General features: G+C 51.0%; 1 protein-coding gene across 1 annotated transcript in view; it reads left to right on the top strand.

The window, feature by feature from the left end:
* Positions 1-18,107, top strand: part of INPP5D (inositol polyphosphate-5-phosphatase D) — a 119,307-nt gene that overhangs the window by 70,582 nt on the left and 30,618 nt on the right. Inside the window, exons 10-15 of the mRNA XM_041766928.1 lie at positions 7,839-7,945; positions 10,206-10,308; positions 12,395-12,591; positions 13,051-13,168; positions 16,533-16,629; positions 17,362-17,500. Of these exons, the coding sequence (XP_041622862.1) occupies positions 7,839-7,945; positions 10,206-10,308; positions 12,395-12,591; positions 13,051-13,168; positions 16,533-16,629; positions 17,362-17,500 (761 nt within the window). The remainder of the gene's footprint in view (positions 1-7,838; positions 7,946-10,205; positions 10,309-12,394; positions 12,592-13,050; positions 13,169-16,532; positions 16,630-17,361; positions 17,501-18,107) is intronic.

Here is an 18,107-nt window from a genome sequence, read left to right as displayed (position 1 = left end):
CCACGATGCTCTCATTCTGCAGGTGCCCGGTTTTGCATGACATGACCGGTCCGTAGCACGCGACCGGAAAAAGAAGTCCTGCCAGGCACGTCTGCCCCTGTGCCAGGATCCGCGTGGCCCCCTCCCCCTGCCTGTGGGACCCCCTGCCGGCTCCAAGGCTCACCTCACAGGCCCCTCCTTTACCAGGCCTTCCCTGTACGGTCCGCCTCCTTCCAGCAAACCCTGGGGAGGTGAGGTAAATGCTCGACCCCGGGGGGGGGCAGTTCTTTGTGACTGTGTCCTTCCCCACTAGGAGCCAGACTGACCAGATGGTCACCTCGCGTCCCCGTACAGAGCCCTGCGCACCTAAGGCCTGCCGGCCCAGTCAGGGAGTGTCCTGAGCGTAGCAGAGACTGGGCCAGCTTAGCATGGTGCTCAAGTATGTGGGTTCAGGAACTAAACTGTCTAAATTCATATCCTAGCTCTGCCACTTAGTGGCCGTGTGACCCTGGACACGTTGCTTAACCGCTCTGGGCCTCAGAGTAGGCACCAGCAGGGATGGCAGATGGCAGCGCCTCACGGCATGTCTCCCGTGGGCCCGAGGCACGAGCTGCAGCCTTAACCCCGTCAAGAACACTCCCCTGAGCTGTCTTTTCAGATGGCAGATATTTGGCTTGACAGCCAAGACCTACAAATAACATCTACTACCCGTGGAATCCCTACGGTTGGACCTCCAGAGGGGCGGGAGGGGAGATTATATATATTCAGAGCTGGCTTGGTGCCAGACACTGTGCTGGGCACGGTGGGGTGGGGATGAGCGTGCAGCCAGACCATGGGGCTAGCCTGCCCGAGTTCAGATGGAGGCTGTGCCCCTCGCTGGCAGTATCCTGTGGGCCTGCTTACTTAAGCTTTCTGTGCCTCATTTTCCTCATCTCTGAAATGGGCATCATCATCATCATCATCATCATCATGATGGATTCCTAGGCTTGTCATGAAAGTGGAGGAGCTAGTATATACAAGAGCAGCCCATCTGTGCCCAGCAGCAGCACCGGCCCCTGGCCGAGTGCCCAGGCAGAGGCCAGGGAAGAGAGCTACCCCACGTGGGTCTGCCCCATCCTGCAACCTCCTGCTCCCAAATCCCATCTGTGCTGTGGCACCAAGGTCCAAGGGATGGTCTCAAGGCAGGTGGGGAGGGAGTCTGGGGACCAGCCCCATGCAGGAGTTGGGGCGCAGTGAGGGAAAGAGCATAGTTAGCACAGGGAAAGGCGGTCAGAGCCCAGCCTTGAATCCCAGCTTGGTCACTTGTGACCCTGGGAAAGAGTCCTCTCTCCAATCCTCTGTACTTCTCTCAAAAGGGTGTACAACCCGTAGGGCTGCCACAGGTCTTAAATCTACCACAGTAGGTAGTAGGTGCTCAACAAAACACCCTCACCATTGTGATTATCCTTCCAAAGTGAGGCAGAAGATGAGGAAAGCAAAATAGAGCAGTGAGGAAAGACCAGGAAATGAAGGCCCTAGACGCTGAAGTGTGACAGGCTGTCCCATTCATGCAGAGTTGAGGTCACAGTGTTGAGGCAGGGCTGTTCTGTCTCCTGCCAAGTTGGGCCGGAGACATAGGCCGGAGACCCTGTATGAGGGTTTGAGCAGGATTGGGCTGTGTCCAAAGTGATCCACTTAGAACGATGCTTTCCTCTCACCTGTCAGAACGATTTACAGCTGAAAGGTGTGGACCCAGCTGAAGAGGAAACCAAAGCTTATAAGACGAGGGGAGAGAGTGTCAGAGTGCCTGACTGCTCTAAAAAACTCCAGGCTCCTGGACTGCAAGAAATACCTCCCAGGGTTCTGGGAAGCACTGTGAACACTTGTCAGTTTATTAATTCAATTGACATTTTTCTTTGGAAGGTTTTCCATGCATCAACCCCAGGTTGTAACCCTCCTTCGAAGATGTAGCAGCGTAGAAGGGAAAGTCGACCTGTGAGCAAGTGTTAGAATGTGTGTCAGATGTAAAGTTAGCCCAGGAGGGTTGATTAGCTTTGTTGTGGGGTGTGCAGGGAAGGTTCACACCACAAATGGCTCTAGGGCTTTGAAGGATGAATAGGAGTTCGCCAAGCATAAGGTAGGGGAGGGCACTAGAACTGAGAATGGCATGTGTTAGGGAAATCCCATGTTACTTATGGCCCTAAAGGGAGGAGCAGCAGGGCATGGGGCCCCAGATGTGGACAGGGCCCTGAATGCCCAGGTAAAAGCTGGAGATGGACTGTGAAATGGAGAGCACTGATGGGTTGGTCACCTAAAGGGGTGAATATACTCCTTTGTGGCATTCTGGACGGTGTAAATGTTGCCATCAGATCGGGGACGTGTAGAAGAGCAGCCCTGAGAGAACCCAGCTCGAGTCCAGATACACCATTACAGTGGGGATTCACAAGCCTTTAAAAAGAGAAGTGTGGACGCCCGGAGCCTGCCAGCCCAGACTCTGGGCCATACCCACCTGCTACCTGTCCTCCCTCCAGGCCATGGAGCCCAGCTCACCCTCTGTCGTAGCATCTGTCACGTCAGGACACGATTACTTGTTCACAAATTCCCTCTCCCACGTGGGCCAGGTCTGGATCTTCCACCTCTGAAATCTGTAGGCCCAGCTCAGGACCTGGTATTCAGCAGGTGCATACTCAGGGATTGCAGATTGACTAAGGTGCTTGCAGTGTTGCTCATAAATCCCCAACTCCTACCCAAAAAAATGTGGCCTCCACAGAGGCCAGGAAATAAGTTTTTTTTGTTCACAGCCAAATCCCCAGAGTCGAGAACAGCACTTGGGCAGAGTAAGTGATCTCAGTACATACTGAGTGAATCAATGAATGAATGAATGAATGAACAAATGAATTCGAGGCCAGTGCAGTATCACAGTTCATGTGGCAACATGTCTAGGTGACCTCTTTATAATTGGCGCTGGAAGCAGTGTGCTTCAGAGATGAGGGGCTCTGGGTAAACTGGATTCCTACTGGCATCACATCCTTGCTTCACAGCTTCATAATGGTGTGACCTTAGGTCAGTAACTTGCCTACTCAAAGCTTCCATGTCCACATCCCTAAAACAGATTCCTATAGGGTCATTGTGAGCACTAGTGACACAAGGCAGGTCTTTAGCTACTCCTGGCACAATAGGTTTCCAATCATGGTTATTGTAAAGTGCTGATCATTTAGGGGAAATCTTTTTTTTCTTTCTTTTTAAGGTTTCATTTATTTATTCACGAGAGAAAGAGAGGCAGAGAGGAAAACAGGCTCCCTGTGGGGTGCCTGCTATGGGACTTGATCCCAGAACTCCAGGATCATGCCAAAGGCAGACGCTCAATCACTGAGCCAACCAGGTGCCTTGGAGGAAATCTTAGATTGCGGGTGTTGGCATTCCCTTGCCCTGCTCCGGTCCCCATGTTCATGAGTAGCTTTGGCATCGAGGTCTTCTATGCATAGAAAAAGCCAGTTGCTGTATGAGGAAATCGTAACGTATTCACTCACTGAGCAGTTATGATGAGCCAGGCTCTGGGGATGCAAAGAGTGAACAAGCCAGAAGTCTTAGTTCTAAGGGAGATTCCATGCAAGTAAGAGTCCAGGAGAAAATAACCAAGTATACAAATATGTAAACCAGGAAAATGTCAGGGAGTGATAAACTCAAGGCTGGGAATGCAAATCATTATTGTCATGCTATGACAATAATGGAAGAGTGCCATTTGAGCTGGCACTTGAGTGTCAGGAAGATGCTGGCCATGCAAAAACCACAGAAAGAAAAACCCTTGGGCAGAGGTTCCAAGATGGGAGCAGACTTGTCGTGTGAGAAGCATGAAATGGCTGGAGCACCAGTGGTGCAGAGATTGGGCACCTGTCCTGGGCTTGGTGAGCCAGATGGTGTATGTTGTAAAGGCATTGAGCCACTAGGAGATTTTAAGCAAGGGAGTGGTAATGAACTCTGGCTATCATGCTGAGAATAAATGATGGCAGGAGACAGATACCAGTTGGGAGCCTTGACAGTCACCAGGCAAGAGATGGTGATGGCTTGAGATGGGGAAAGAGAGACACTGGGGATGTTTTGAAGGTAGAACTGCTCATACCTGTTCATGAATGAGATGTAGAGTACCAAGGAAAAGAACCACTAAGAGCTTCTAGTTTTATTTAACTAGGTGTGGGGACAAGTGGGCCACTTACCAGCCCGGGTAAAATACTAATCCTGATCAAGCAAGATATCACATCCCAGAAGCAGCCACACAGTCCTGCAAATGGGTGTCAAGGAAAAACCAGAAGTTCAGAAGGAAGGAGACATGGACTCCGTAGCAGATTAGGAAAAGTGTCAGGGTGTCCCAGCTGGCAGCAGGAGGAATTACACATGGGATCTCTATGGCTGCTGACAAGGGTGATGGGATTTCTGAGCACACAGGACATCCACAATTTCCCTTGGGTAAGATTTCCGGTCAAGATGGAGGGCAAACATACGCACCTGCCAGTTCCCTTCCTAAAAGCAGAAGTCACAGGGACAAAGAGACTGAGATGATAACAAATTTCTAAGTGCTGAAAAGCAGATGGATAATGATAACCAACTTGAACCAGAAAGACTCAATTTTCAGCATGCAGTAGGAAAAATTGAGACACCTAACTCCTACCACAGAACCCACAAAGGGTACAGGAATTGATACTGTCAGGGGCCCCTAGAAGTGGTGAAGGTGAGGTTATAAACATCAGGATTGGATGAAAATCTCTTAAAAGACCCACCAGCTCTTTCTTGCTCCTCACACCCTGCCCTCTGCTTCCCCTCACTTATTAGACACAAGACTGGATGTTCTCTGGAGAAGGTAAAGGGCTAGAGGGACACCAAGCCTGGTAAGGACTGAGGAATCCACTGGAAACAGGACTAATGGTTACTTCTGAATGTTCTCCTTCATCGCTGCCTATCAGGCCCACACCCTGCAGGCAGGAGTTTGGAAGAGTCTGGAGCATGTGACCAGCCCAGGGGCAAAAATCAGCCCTTCGTTTCCCCCATGAGACCACTCAGTGCAGAAGCCTTGCTTGACAGACCCCCACCACACACACACACACACACACACACACACACACACACACACGGTCACTGTTGGAACACAGCCAAAGATCACCAGAAATTGAAAGGAAGCCTGGGAGGCAAGGCAAAAATAAGCAAAAAGACCAAACATTTGGAGGGAGGGAGCAATTTATCAAGGGGAAAAGAAATTGGACCATGAAACAAGAACAGGATGCTATTTTAAAGGGAGCATTCAGAGAACAAAATGAGGAGGAGGAAGGAAGGGGAAGATAGGGAAGGGGAAATTAAAACATTACAGCAGAAATTTTTAGAAGTCAAAACAGAATGGAAGGGTGATAAGATAAAGTTGAGGAAGGTGCTCTCAGAAGGTTGAACAAAAGGATAAAGTGAGGGAAAATAGAAGAGATTATTTAAAATTAGAAGACCAGTCTAAGACATCTTTTTTTTTTTTTAATGTTTATTTTTTTTTTTAAATTTATTTATGATAGTCACAGAGAGAGAGAGAGAGAGGCAGAGACACAGGCGGAGGGAGAAGCAGGCTCCATGCACCGGGAGCCTGATGTGGGATTCGATCCCGGGTCTCCAGGATCGCGCCCTGGGCCAAAGGCAGGCGCCAAACCGCTGCGCCACCCAGGGATCCCCAGTCTAAGACATCTAATACCAAAATAAGGCAGTAAGAGAAAATGGAAACAATGGAGAAACTGTCAGAACAAAACCATACCAATTTTCCAAATTGCAAATGGCCCACACAGTGCCCAGCAGGACAGGAAAATTGTTCGACCCTGAGGCACTCAAACACTGGAAAGTCTTGAAACACTGGTGTCAAAGAAAAGATCCTAAAATCTTCAAAGCAAAAGATAGATTACAGACGGAGTCAGGGCTCCCCAAGACTATCAGCGATTCACCAGGACTCGGCATAAAGTCCTACAGCTTTGATGTATTACAGTGAAAGAATACAAAGCAAAAACCCGCAAAAGGAAAAGGCACATGGGAAGAATTCCACGGGGGAAATGAAGCACAGGCTTCCAGGAGTCCTCTTCCAATGCGGTCACAGGGGGCATGCTTAATTGCTGCTCCAATGAGTTGTGACAGCACATGTGAAGTGTTCACCAGGGAAGCTCATTAGAGAGCAGCACCCAGGGGTTTTACTGGGGACTGGTCACACGGGTACCCTCTGCCTGGCGCATACCCAAATTTTAGACTTCCAGGAGGAAAGCAGGTGATCAGCATAAACCATACTATTTGAATAGTTTAGGGGTAATGAGTTCCCCTTACCAGTTCAGGAGATGCCAGGGAGCCTCCCCACAGCCATGTTCCCAGATGCCAACCAACGGCCACCTAGCAAGCATCCTTTCCAAGGATGGCAGTCAGGCTTCCCAGGTTAACTCTTCTGCAGGCAGGTAGATCAAAATGACATTTTCTCAGCAGCACTGCCAAAGACTAGAGATGATGGAGCAAGTTTTCCTAAGGGAGAGAGCATTATTCCAAACTGTCAATGAAATATGAGGGTAGGATTTTTCAGATATGCAAGGCCTCCCAAAATTTGTTATCCGTTCCTTTTTCTTGGAAAACTCCTAGAGATGTTGCACTACCAAAATTAGGGCATAAAAGAAGAAAGAGGAAGACGGGATAACAGAAATTGCCTCCAGTCTGATGATTCCTAAATGATGGAGAGGGAAGGCCTTAAGGTGATGGCTGTGCATGAGACCTAGAGGTCACCAGTCCAGAGAAGAGAGGGCCCAGAGGATGGTAAAAATGATGAATGTGCTCCATTACAGAGGAAAGAACATTATAAACTAAGAGTTGGGCTGATGAAAAAGCATGGCAATTAACTCCAGGAAAAATCAAAGAGTTGTATAGGAAGAGGGACACAATTGAGGCTTTTCTGTCAGTAGCACTTCCATGGTCCTAATAACACAATGAATACTCCCTTGACAAAAATGATATTACTGGAAGATGATGGGGGGACTGAAATACATTGGTTAGGGGAAAGGAGTGATGAGATGGGGGAAGAAGTTGTACATGTGTGAAAGAAGTCTAAACCGTCACCTTACGTAATAGGAAACCAAAATGTAATCGACCTAACACTGGAACACTAGGAAGAAGTAATGAAGCATGCTTTTTGGAGACACAGTAAAATTCCCAAAGAATCCATTAAAGGAGTTGAATGTAGTTGCCTGTAGGTAGAAGGGACATTGGAGAGAGGTGGGTTTGGGGAGATACTGTTTGTAAAAAGTCTTGTAGAACAGTTTGCATCTTTGTTGATAGAAGTAAAAACTTTTGGGGCGCCTGGGTGGCTCAGTTGGTTAAGCATCTGCCTTCTGTTCAGATCATGATCCCAGGGTCCTGGGATAGAGCCACATATCAGGCTCCCCGCTCAGCGGGGGAATCTGCTCCTCCCTGACCCTCTACCTCTCCCCCTCCAACTTGTGCATGTGTGCACACACTCTCAAATAAATAAAACCTTTTTTTAAAAAAAATCAAAATGTTTGATTTAGATAAAATTAAAAGCAAAGCAAAAGAAGGGAGGAAGAGAAAGAAATGGAGGTAGGGAGAGGGAAGAAGATGAAAAGGTGACAGTTCACACAGTCTGGCCAGGTCACCTCTTGTTCCAGACACCACCCTTCCCAAGCATGAACCCCTCTCTGGAAGTACACCCGGAACAAAGGGATCTGGGAGACAAGGCACAAATTGGATGCTCACCTGGGGATGGGAAGTTAGGATTGTTAATGACCAGGTGTCAGAATGTAGCATAGATTCCACATATTGGGTGATAGGTGGATGAATGAATGAATAAATGGACTTTCATTTCTTTTAAGTCTTACAGCTCATTAAGTCTCAAAAGTTTCTGAACAAGTTGGTGATTTTGGTGGAAACCGAAAAGGAAAAGACCCTGCGGAAGGAATATGTTTTTGCTGACTCCAAAGTAAGTGAGGACAAACTACCTAGATGAGTCAGGAGGGGAGTGAGAAGAACATATGTGTTTTGAAGCTTGCTTGTGCCTGGAAATTTGCTCACTCGGTTCTCACGATGCATTTCTCACCTGGGAAAACCAACCCCAGGGAAGTTAGGGGACATGGGTTCCAGGTCAGTGGGGGTTTGAACAGCTGCAGGTCCATCCTTCCCTCTGCCACATTGCCTGTCCCCCAGAGGGTGCATCCTGTATCACTTGTGTCTTATCCAGCCCTGGTCCCCACTGGGAGACTTTTCAGCTTGTCTGGGCTGGACTCAGAAGACCTCTGGGGCACCTCAGATTTGAATCTGAGTACCAACCAGTGCTCTGTGTCTACATTTTGCCCTACTCTGCAGAAGTGAGATGCCCCACCAGGACTGGCTCCTGGACCAGGAGGTGGTGTGGGCTGATGGAAATACTCGAGGTCTTTGGGCAAGGCAGTGGGTCTCCTTATAGCCAGAGGCAGTGTTCTCTGTGACCTGATCACTCCCCTCCGATGTGCCAACCAGGGCCTGAAGCCCTCCATCTTGGCCTTACTGTTTATCCTTTACTACCTGGCTCATGTAAGGCAGGGCACAAAAGGCTCTATCACGCCAGTTATTGGGTGACCAGGTGCTAGCACCCTGCCAAGGCTGAGGGACAGGGGCTCCCAGCTCAGGCTTACAAGGACAGCCCCTACTGAGTGCCAGAACCTTCCTTCTTTGACCCACCCCTTGGATGGCTTGGTGGTGGCAGGGAGGGGTGGCTGGTGGGAGGCCAGCTGCAGACCAGGGGGTGCTTGGAACCAGTTGAGAGGGTGGGAAGAACTCAGAGGGATGACAGAGAAGGGGCCGGGAGAAACAAAGATGCCGGGGCCAGACAGGAGGGGGAGGTAGAGAGAAGGAACGTCTGGCTGGACATCATTCTGGGAACACAGGCACCAATTCTGCCCATTGCTGCGAGCTCAGTAGGGTTGAGATGCAGCAGTAAACTGAGGCACCCAATTCTGAGCCATCCCTGACCAAAGGCAGGTCTCCATAAGGACAGTCACTATAACCTCTGAGAGCAAGTTTCTTCAGAGGGGATTAACTGAGATTTATGCTTTTTTTAGGTTGAATCGTATGAAATTGCCATCTCTTGTAGGTGCGAAACTTTGGTAATTTCATATGGTACAACCGAAAATGTGCGCACGTGCTTGCGCCATCAGCCTGCCCTCGGCTGTGCGCTCCGCCGGTCTGCTCGGCCTCATGCCCCACTGTATGCCCGGGTCCCCGGGTCCCCCGTGGAGACTACTGGGGAGACTCTGACAGCCTTCATGTATTCTCTTCTCTTTGGTTTCTTGGATCTAAATTTTCTTTCAGAGAAGCCGAGGATGTTCTGACTCCAACCCCAGGAGTCCTGGTAGATGTTCCTCACCGCAAAAAAAAAACAAAACAAAACAAAAAAAACTAAATTTTCTTTCACTAAATAAGCAGTCTATTCTCATTGGTGAAAACGTAACAACTACAAATATGCAAAAAGTCTAAAATGGAAACACCCATATGCCACCAGGCAACTTTGGACTCTCTTTCAGGATGGCTTTTTTGCATTGTTTTGTTTTGTTTAAAGATTTTATCTATTTGAGAGTGAGACAGAGGGAGCACGAGCCGGGTGGGAGGGGCAGAGGGAGAGGGAGAAGCAGACTCCCCGCTGAGCAGGGAGCCCCAACACGGAACTTGATCCCAGGACCCCGAGATCATGACCTGAGCTGAAGTCAGATGCTTAACCAACCGAGCCACCCAGGCGCCCCTTGGTTGTGTTTTTAATGAAAATGCAATGATGTTATGGATACTGTTTTGTCAATTGGCTTTTTGTACCCCACGAGATAGTTTGGGCATGTAGCCTTATAAACCCTATGATATTCTAGCCTGTGGATGACCCATAATACAAGGATTAATTTGCTCCCTAGGGTTGGACGTTAAGGTTGTTTGTAGTTTTTTCTGTATCGAAATGCAGGCTACAGTCCCCGTGGTATGATTGGGTCTTTATACGGTTCGTGGGGATTCTTAAGAGTCCGGTCCTTGCAAGAGGCATGGCAGGGGCAAAGCGAAGCCACTTCCTTAAGACTTCGGACCCGTATTTCCAGATTGCTCTCCTGCCAGTTCGTACTGATTTGCGCTCCTCTCAGTTTTCCTGAAGCTGACCAAGCCCTTTGAAAGTGTAATGTGCAGGGAGACAGAGGCCATTCTGAGTCTGTCTGCCCTTCAATCCCTAGAAGAGAGAAGGCTTTTGCCAGCTTCTCCAGCAGATGAAGAATAAGCACTCGGAGCAGCCGGAGCCAGACATGATCACCATCTTCATCGGTACCTGGAATATGGGTAGGTCCATGTGCCCCCATCCCCCACCACTCCCCTGTCCCCACTCCCTCCCACCACCTCCGCTTGGGTTCGGCTTTGCTGCCTCAGACATCGACACATGGGTAGGGGGGCACCTGTCTTCCTCCCAGTCCCCTCCCCAGCCTATCTGCACAGCCTCCTTCCTAAGGAATTCCACACTTTTCCTGAGACAGTGGATACGAGAAATGAGCTCTGGGATTCTCCTATCCCAGTAGCAGCTGGGCTGGGTTACTTTACATGTCTAAACTGGAATGTTTTAGGTACAGTCTGAATATGTAGGTGAAGGGGCTCATGGGCACCAGCCAGCCTTAGGCAGCTCTCCAGGGGGCCTCAGGCCTGGAAGAAAGACCCCCACCTCCCAGCGGGGTTGCTCGATTTATTGAGAGAGAGAAAGAGATGATGCCCAATAACATTTGAATTTCATGCAAAAAGCAAAGATTTTTAGTATTGATATCTAGCTAGAAATGATCATGCTAAATCTATAGTACATATATTTACATACTAATATCTATCATATGCTAATATGCATTGTACTGAATATAAGTCGTACCAAATAGTGTAACTATTCAGCTCGAAATAAGCACTAAATATGAATCAAATACCATGTGCTATATACTTACATACTAATATACAGGTAGATACTAGATAAATGTATAATATAAGTTAAACTAAATAATGATTTAGTGGAAGTATTCAGCTAGAAAAAAACTAAGTAGATACCGGATGTCTAGTTAATTTGGATTTTAGTTAAACGGATATACTTTTTCTAACAGTTCTCTGTCATTTATCTGAAACTTGAATTTAACTGGGTGTCCCTCTTGCTCACATCATCCAGAGCAGAGGCAGGCTCACCCACCTCCTGACAAGCAGATAGTCACCCGGCAGGGAGAAAGCGGGTGAGCAGGAGCCCTTCAAGGAGGGGCAGGGAATGACCTGGAAATGAGAACATAATTTGCTACTTCTGGCCTGTTGGCTGAGTGGAGGGCGGGCCAAGCTTCTGGGAGAGAGGTTAGGAGAGCACCTGAGCCTGATCCACACTCCATCAGCCCTCCCCAGGCATTCATGCCCAGATATTCCAAGGGCCACTGCAGCTCTGAGCTCTGGCCCATGCCTGGGGTCCTGTGTCCTCTTCTGTCCTCTCTAGTGGACACCTGATTTCATCAACTCTCACTCTCAGGTTCATGCACGTGGAATATGGGTACGTGGGTACACTGTGGGTACACTGTCCCTTTCCGTTTTTCCCTGCGTGAGCATGGCAGTCTCAGATTTGGCTGGAAATGATTGAGTCTATCCTGGAGGGGAACATCTTCATGGAGAAGATAGTGTGGAAGGAGGTGGCTGGGTGGGTGGGGGGGTCTCCCCACGCAGAGACCACTGGCCCCCAGGGCTTACACTCCCACTGTGAACAATAGCAAGGAGCAGAACAGCTACGGTCAAGTTACTTGGGTTCTTGGCCTCTTGGCATCTTGGCACTTGTGAGCCAAGAAGGTTATCACTCTGGGAGGAAAGTTTACTCAACCTTGAAAGGATGTTTCGAGGCAAAATAAATCTTTCATCATGTCTTCATTAAGCTACTTTGACTCATTTTTTGAAATGAGAATGGAGGAGGTGGTCTCCACACTCTTCCTGTCTCTTTGGCTCTCAGTTGGTGGCTGAGATCTGTCTGTTTTGCAAGGAAGTCCCTATTGGCTCCCAAACCTCTCATCCTGCTGGATGTTCTTGCCAATGGAACATAAATTGCTCAAGGACTGTCTCAGTTACTAAATCAGCCCCTAAGGCTAGGAGAGTGACCTCTCATGCAACTAGTTTTAAGTCACCATATGGAATCTTTGGGTATTTCTGGTCTCCAAAACTTCATGTTCTCTTGACAAAGAAACTGAACCGTGCTCTGACCCTACCTGACATCCTAGGGGAAATAATTAATTGTCCATCTACGGCATTTCATTGGGTGGCCTGAATGGTTTTCAGTGACTGTGTGAACCTCCTGCCCCGCATACTTCCCCCACCTGTGTTTTGCATTCTCCTGATGAACCTTTGACTCACTTGGTGTTGGGTTTTGCTGTTGAAGGTAACGCCCCCCCTCCCAAGAAGATCACGTCCTGGTTTCTCTCCAAGGGGCAGGGAAAGACGCGGGATGACTCTGCTGATTACATCCCCCATGACATCTACGTGATCGGCACCCAGGAGGACCCCCTGGGAGAGAAGGAGTGGCTGGAGATACTCAAACACTCCCTGCAAGAAATCACCAGCATGACTTTTAAAACGGTGAGCAGCTGGCCGGGGCTCTGGGTGGGCCTCCAGGGCAGTGGGCTTTGTCAGGCTGGCCAGGAGCGTCTCAGAGGCCAGGGTGGGCTCAGCCCGTGAGCTCTCAACTTCAAAAGATGCCCGGGTGCTCAGTGGTCATTGCCCACCACCACCACTATCTTCCAGGCCCACACTGGAGCTCATGTATTTTGAAATTGGTGGGGTCCAAGGGCATTGCTGAAGATCATGAGGGCCCTCCCTCTTCCCTGCCCCTTCTCCCTCACTGAAATCTTGCCAGTCCTGGCTCTCATCTTTAAGATACTTTGTTTCATCTGCAGAGCATCCTTAGGCGCTCCCCTGAAGTTTAGGGGTTATAGACAGGGTCCCCCACCTCAGGGATCAGCACTGAGTGGGAATCTCTTGCCCTGTGGTCAAGCACCATGCCCTGGCCAAGGGTCACCATGTTGTCCTCCCCACCAGATTGCCATCCACACCCTCTGGAACATCCGAATTGTGGTGCTGGCCAAGCCGGAGCATGAGAACCGCATTAGTCACATCTGTACTGATAACGTGAAGACCGGCATCGCCAACACGCTGGGTGAGCAGGGAGGGGGCTGCGCTCACATGTCCATCCTGTCCAAGCCGACTGGGACATCCCTGAGCCAAAAAACTGTGTCTCGCTTCTTGGGGTCTCCCCTCAGGCCTGGGTGACCAGACTGCTTGGTTCCCCCAGCCCAGACCTAGCCCGGGTCTACACCAGTGCTACTGGGATCTGGCTAGAGTGAGGGTTCTGACTCAGCAGGTTTCCAGCTAGCTTGCAGCTGGTGTCATGCTGCTGGCCCGCAGACCCCACCTTGAGAATCAGGGACCAAGGACAAAAGTTAACAGACTTTCTGGAAAGGGCCAGTCAGTTTTTCAGGCTCTGTGGGCCACGGGCAGCTCCTCATCCTGGCTGCCACAACACAAAAGAAATAGCAGATGGCGTGAACGTGAGGGGAGTAGCTGTGTTCCAGAAAGCTTAGCTTCCACATACAGGTGGGGGCTCGATTTGGCCCGCGGGCTTTGTGTTGTCAACCCCTGGTGTAGATCTAGAAGGACTCTGGTTGGATGTGGAAACGCTGGTATTAGCGGTGAGTCAGGGCCCCTCAGAGGATGAATTAAGAGCAGAGGATTGCAGGAGTGCATCTGTGAGTGTGAGTCTGTGTGTGGATGTGTGTGTGTCTGCACGTGCAAATCCAAGTACATCCGTGTCTGAGTGTCCCTGCAGGTCTCTGGGCGTGAGTGAGCGTGTGAGCCTGTGTGCAGGCTGTCTGTAAGTGCACGTGTGGGTCTGTGGGTGAGTGTGCGTGGGCAGGTGCACGCACATGGGCCATGGGCGAGGTTGGGGGCGAGGCCAGTGGTTTCTGGTGGTTGGAGTCGGGGACAGGACAGAGTCCCAGAGACAACAGGAAACAGAAGAGTTGCTGCAATCGAATGTGAACTCTCTCAGCTTTTCTGCTGACAAACCGCAAACTGCCCGTGTCCACACCCACTTGCCCCCTTCCTTCCTGTCTCGGTGGCTGCCCCGTCAAAGCCCCTGCCTTTCTGCTGCCCAGGAACCTCTGGCTGTCCTCGCTGCAGCCTGCCTGGGCTGCCCACCCCTCTCCCACCAGCCCCTTCCCTGTAGCATGTGAGATACCCAGACCTCGCCTCCAGCTGCTGCGCCGGCTCTCATTCATCGGGGCAGAGCCAGCTGTGTCCCCCCCCCGCCCCTGCATGGTGCTAGGCACTGGGCACGTGACTCTGCAGATAGCAGCCTACTTGCGTGGGGAGACGGTTTCCAGGAGTGAGCACGCTCGCAAAGCGGCGCACGGTGCACAGGGCAGTGAGGCCCCGGTACTACTTGAGATGGGGGTGGGCCCCAGGGTCTCTGAAAAGGAGCACTGGGACCCAGGTCCCACGGGTGAGGAAGGGTCAGTGTGGGAAGAGTGTTCCAGGCGGCTGGAACAGTGAAGCCAAGGCCCTCAGGGCTGCAGCTCTAGTGGGTGTTGGGGGCAAGGCCCTAGAGGGAGACAGGAGGTCTGGGCAGAGTCTGAGCTTTATGGCCAAGAGGTCCCTCTGCACGTGCTCCTTCCTGCCCCCCAACCCCACCTTGGGGCTGGCCTCTTCCAGGCCCTCTCCTCTTCCCAAATGGCTCCTAGCCGTGGTTAACATGGCACAGGGCTCCGTGAATGCTGGTGGACATCATCCCTAGAAGAGCAAACACCTTTTTGAGAACATACATGTGCACAGCCGAGAGCTAAATGCTTCATGAGGATTATCCCATTTACTATAAACGCCCCATGGAGGCAAGGACTGTTATTGGCCCCATTCACAGACATGAGACTGGAGGCTACCATGATGTTCCTTCTTTTTTTTTAAAGATTTTATTTATTAATTCATGAGAGACACAGAGAGAGAGAGAGGCAGAGGGAGAAGCAGGCTCCATGCAGGGAGCCCGACATGGGACTCGATCCCGGGTCTCTAGGATCACACCCTGGACTGAAGGCGGCGCTAAGCCACTGAGCCACCCGGGCTGCCCCAACCATGATGTTCCTTAACCTGTCCCAGGCCCAGTGGCAGGAAAATGGAGGACAGGGGTTTAAACTCAGGTCACACTGCAGGATGGGGAGAAAGCTGGAAGGAGAGGCCTCCTGGGTGCAGCGGAGCAGGGCCACCCATTGGGGAGGCAGGTGGATGATCCTTGAGGTCCTTCCACTTAGGCTCCATGCAGTGCTGTCCAGCCCAGACAGATTGAGAGCTGCATAGGTGGTTATGAATTTTCTAGGAGCCACATTCAAGAAAGAGGAAACGGAGAAGTCCGTTTTCATAAGATTTAATCCAACATCGTTCAAAATATTACCATTTCAATAGGTATTCGATATAAAAATGATTCAATATTTCATTCTGTTTTTCTTGCTGAGGCTCACAATGCTGATGCATCTGTACACTCACCGCCCTCCTTCGGTGGGACCTGCCACTTTTCAAGCACCCGATACGTACGGCTCAAGCTAATGTGTTGACCAGAGCGGGTTCTCAGACTTCTGCATGTGTCAGAATGCCCGAGAGCAGGAGTTGGCAAATCTTGTCTCTAAAGGGCCAGCCAGGATATATTTCGGCTCTGCAGGTCATGCAGCCTCTCTTGCAACTACTCAACCGTGTGGGCGTAGCTGTGTTCCAATAAAATCTTATTTATGGACTCCTATTTGAATTTCGTATCACTTTAATGTGCCACAAAACCTTATTTTGATTTTTTCCCCCAACTATTTAAAAACATAAAAATCATTTTCACCTGGCATGGGGCCAGCGTTTGCCTACCCCTGACTCCGAGGGCTTGTTTCACCCAGATTCCCAGGCCCTGCCTCTAGAATTCCTGATTCGCAGCTCCAGGGTGGGGCCTGAGAATTTGCACTTCAAACAACTCCCAGGAGATGCTGCTGCTGTTTGGGGAACATGTTTTGAGAACCCCGAGTCTAGGATAGATTGAAACTCAGAAGAAAAAAAAGGGGTCTCAGTGAGGCATTTGGTCCCACCAGGAACCTGGTTAGCTGGGGTGGGGGAGGATGGCAGCCCGCCCAGCCCCGGGCTCCTTTGTCTAAATCTTCCCCAGACTTCTGGCTGCTTCTGATGGTGTTGCCTGCCAGGCCCGCTGGGTGACTGATGAGTCCCCAGGGGTGGGTGTGGGGGTCATCCTAGCAGGATGGCCAACCAGCAGCAGCCTCCCTCCACCCCTCTGAGGATCCCAAGGCTGCAGGCCATTCGGCTGGAAACCCAGCTTTCCTCTGGTGCTGGAGGGGTGCCCCCCTCGGCCCCGGTCCTGCCACTGCCGAGTCTCCCACTCCAGACGAAGCCGTTCTGCTTTCCTCCATCTCCGCTTTATGGATCACATTGCGCCACCTGCCAAGGGTGCCCGTTGTGCTCATGTCTTCCTTCTCTCCCTTTAGGGAACAAAGGAGCCGTCGGGGTGTCGTTTATGTTCAATGGAACCTCCTTGGGATTTGTTAACAGCCACCTGACGTCGGGAAGCGAAAAGAAACTCAGGTAATGGAGCTCGCTTCCTGAGAGCTGTGTCACAGGGTGACCTCCCCAGGCCACCCCACGTGCCCGAACACCGAACACCGCAGCTACTGTGCAGCCTCGGCTTTCCCCATGGCCGTGGCGCAAGAGTGACCTGTCGTGTGGGTGGATCTCGTGGGGCGGGGGGACAGGACACGCGTTTCCTTACGTCGGCAATCTCATAGACGCCTAAATACCACTCTGCTTCCAAAGGGAAGAACCTGCACTGGGCACCTTTAGAGATCAAAGCCCTTTGGGCCCAAGTCATGAAGTCCTTTACCTAGAATAATCAAAATTCTGGTTCCCTGCAGAAAGGAAGGCCTGGGGGCCCCTGCCCCGTGCTCCCATTTCTGCCTGAAAGGCCCTTTGCATTGTGGCTGTGCCTACCTGCGTGGAGGTGGTTTGCTGCAGCCGGGGCCCCGGAGTCAAGTCTCTGTCCCCCCTGAGCTCCTTCTGCCTTCCCGCATGGTGGTGACATAGGGAACCAGCAGCCCCATGCAAGATGGCTACTTTTTCTTTTTTTTTTTTTAAGATTTTATTTATTTATTCATGAGCAACACAGAGAGAGAGGCAGAGACACAGGCAGAGGGAGAAGCAGGCTCCATGCAGGGAGCCCGATGTGGGACTCGATCCCAGGTCCCCAGGATCACGCCCTGGGCTGAAGGTGGCACTAAACTGCTGAGCCACCCAGGCTGCCCTACTTTTTCTTTTATATAGGCGAAACCAGAACTACATGAGCATTCTCCGATTTCTGGCCCTCGGGGACAAGAAACTGAGCCCTTTTAACATCACTCACCGCTTCACCCACCTCTTCTGGCTTGGGGACCTGAACTACCGCGTGGAGCTGCCCACCTGGGTAAGGGGCTGCCCACCCGGGGTGGGGGGCTGCGTGGCACAGGGGCTCCCTTGAGTTAGCTCGGGGAACAGGGCTGTGGAGGCTGAGACCCAGCTCGACCAAGGCAGGGACCCGCTCCGGGACCCGCTGTGGTTCTCTTGTGCAACCCCTTCCTTCACAGTTCACCTCTGCTCACGCTCAGTTCCCACATAACTGTCCTGGCTGCGCCCAGGTCCCCAGGAAAGGCTAATGTCCGAGGAGACTGGCATGATTTTCTGCCTAGATCGCAGGTCACTGGCCAGCTAAGGAAGATGTTGCTTGCGGTGGACGCCTAGGCATGGTCCACTGAGCAGCGAGTGGCACAGACATGGCCTTGCTCACTCGGGGAGCCAAGTGTTCCCGGGAAGGGGGTGGGGAGGCCTGGAGCAGAGCCATGTGGTCTGTGTAGAGACCTGGGTTACAGCTTGAATGTCCCTAACTGAGGGGTGTAGAACCTTCACATTATATCATGTGAGGGGAGAGAGGAGGACGGCAGAAACTAAGGGCTGAGAACCCTGGGGTGCAGAAAGGCCCAGAAGTAGTCTGGGGTCACTTGCAGGTCACTGACCATTGGGCTTGAACCCAGACC

Source organism: Vulpes lagopus, chromosome 8 (genome assembly GCF_018345385.1).
Source record: "Vulpes lagopus strain Blue_001 chromosome 8, ASM1834538v1, whole genome shotgun sequence".
In the NCBI taxonomy this organism is placed as follows: domain Eukaryota; kingdom Metazoa; phylum Chordata; class Mammalia; order Carnivora; family Canidae; genus Vulpes; species Vulpes lagopus.
This window is presented reverse-complemented; position numbering and strand designations above follow the sequence as displayed.